Below are 1,457 nucleotides of genomic sequence, written 5' to 3' on the forward strand. Positions count from 1 at the left end.
AAGCCTCTCCAGGGGCAGACATAATTTCAGGGGAGAGGCAGTCTAGTCCCCTTGAGTTTCCTGAGTAGGATGAGGATCTGACCATGAATGAGTCACTCTGAAAGGTTGTTCCTCACAGCCACAATGTCACACTATAAGCTAGATTCTCCTCTTGGAAGTTATTGCCTGATTTTTTTTTCCACTCAGTCTCTAAGGAGTTCAGAAACCCTTCTCATTCACACAGAAGTCACTTGTTTTGATCTGACAGATAAATTCATAGGCTAGTCAGGGGCATCTAAGAGGTTCTTCTCTGGGACCCCTATAACCATGCTGGAGACAGAGAATAGAAACACAGACCAGATTGTTGTGGGTCTACCAAGCTCATTCTCAGCAGGGAATGGGAATCACCACCATGTAGAACACAGACACCACCTTGTTCTGGTCAGTTGAGTAGCTGGACTTGGGCATCATATAAATGAAGGTAATAGTCCCATAGAACAGAGTGACTGCAGTGAGGTGGGAGGTGCAGGTGGAGAAGGCCTTGTGGCGGCCCTCGGTGGAGCGCATCTTCAGGATGGTGATGAGGATATAGATGTAGGAGATGGCTATGACACACACAGTGGCCACAATGATAGATCCAGAAGAGATAGCTGGAATTATTTCAACAGTAAAATCATGGGAACAAGCAAGCTTCAAAAGTGGTGAATAGTCACAGAAAAAGTGATTGACTTTATTTGGCCCACAGAAAGACAGTCTTTATAAGCAGCCAATGAATGTCCAAGCATTCATACATCCACCCAGGTAGGACGTGCCCACTAAGATGATACAGCCTCTGGGGGACATGCGGGTAGAGTAGAGCAGGGGCGAGCAGATGGCCACATAGCAATCATAGGCCATGACAGCCAGCAGGAAGCATTCAACTATACCAAACGTCAGTACAGAACAGAGCTGGGCCACACAACCAGCAACAGGGAGAGAGGTTTCTTTCCTTAGGAAGCTCATGAGCATGATAGGTGTGACTGATGAGGAGTACCCAATGTCTACAAAGGCCAAACGGCAGAGGAAAAGGTACATGGGTGTATGAAGATGATGACTTCTTCTGATCAACATGATTATGCTGATATTACCCATTAAGGTGACAACATAAATTCTCAGAAACACAAGAAATAAAATAGCACATAGTGCGGTATCCTCAGATAACCCCAAAAGAGTAAACTCTACCATAGCGGTGTTGTTTCCAGTCCCCATCTATATTGGGAATAGTGCCCACTGAAAGAAAAACAAATGAGTATTATAATGGGATTAAATGCTATAATTGCACATTTATTTTTACAATATCTATTTAATAAAAATATATAACAATGTAGGTACTCATGTAAATTTGGGAAGAAAATGCTTTCACACACAATATCTCATGTAAGGCTTAAAAACATAAATGTTCACTGATGTAAGGTCAGGAATACTCAGAAAAATCTTTT

At 42.8% G+C, this 1,457-nt stretch overlaps 1 protein-coding gene across 1 annotated transcript; it reads right to left on the minus strand.

The window, feature by feature from the left end:
• Positions 1-366: 366 nt before the first annotated feature.
• Positions 367-1,227, minus strand: LOC105533283 (olfactory receptor 5P3-like). Its single transcript, XM_011971678.1, is given in 1 exon segment — positions 367-1,227. A coding segment is annotated over 1 exon segment (861 nt).
• Positions 1,228-1,457: the final 230 nt, after the last annotated feature.

Source organism: Mandrillus leucophaeus, unplaced genomic scaffold (genome assembly GCF_000951045.1).
Source record: "Mandrillus leucophaeus isolate KB7577 unplaced genomic scaffold, Mleu.le_1.0 Scaffold1237, whole genome shotgun sequence".
NCBI lineage: Eukaryota > Metazoa > Chordata > Mammalia > Primates > Cercopithecidae > Mandrillus > Mandrillus leucophaeus.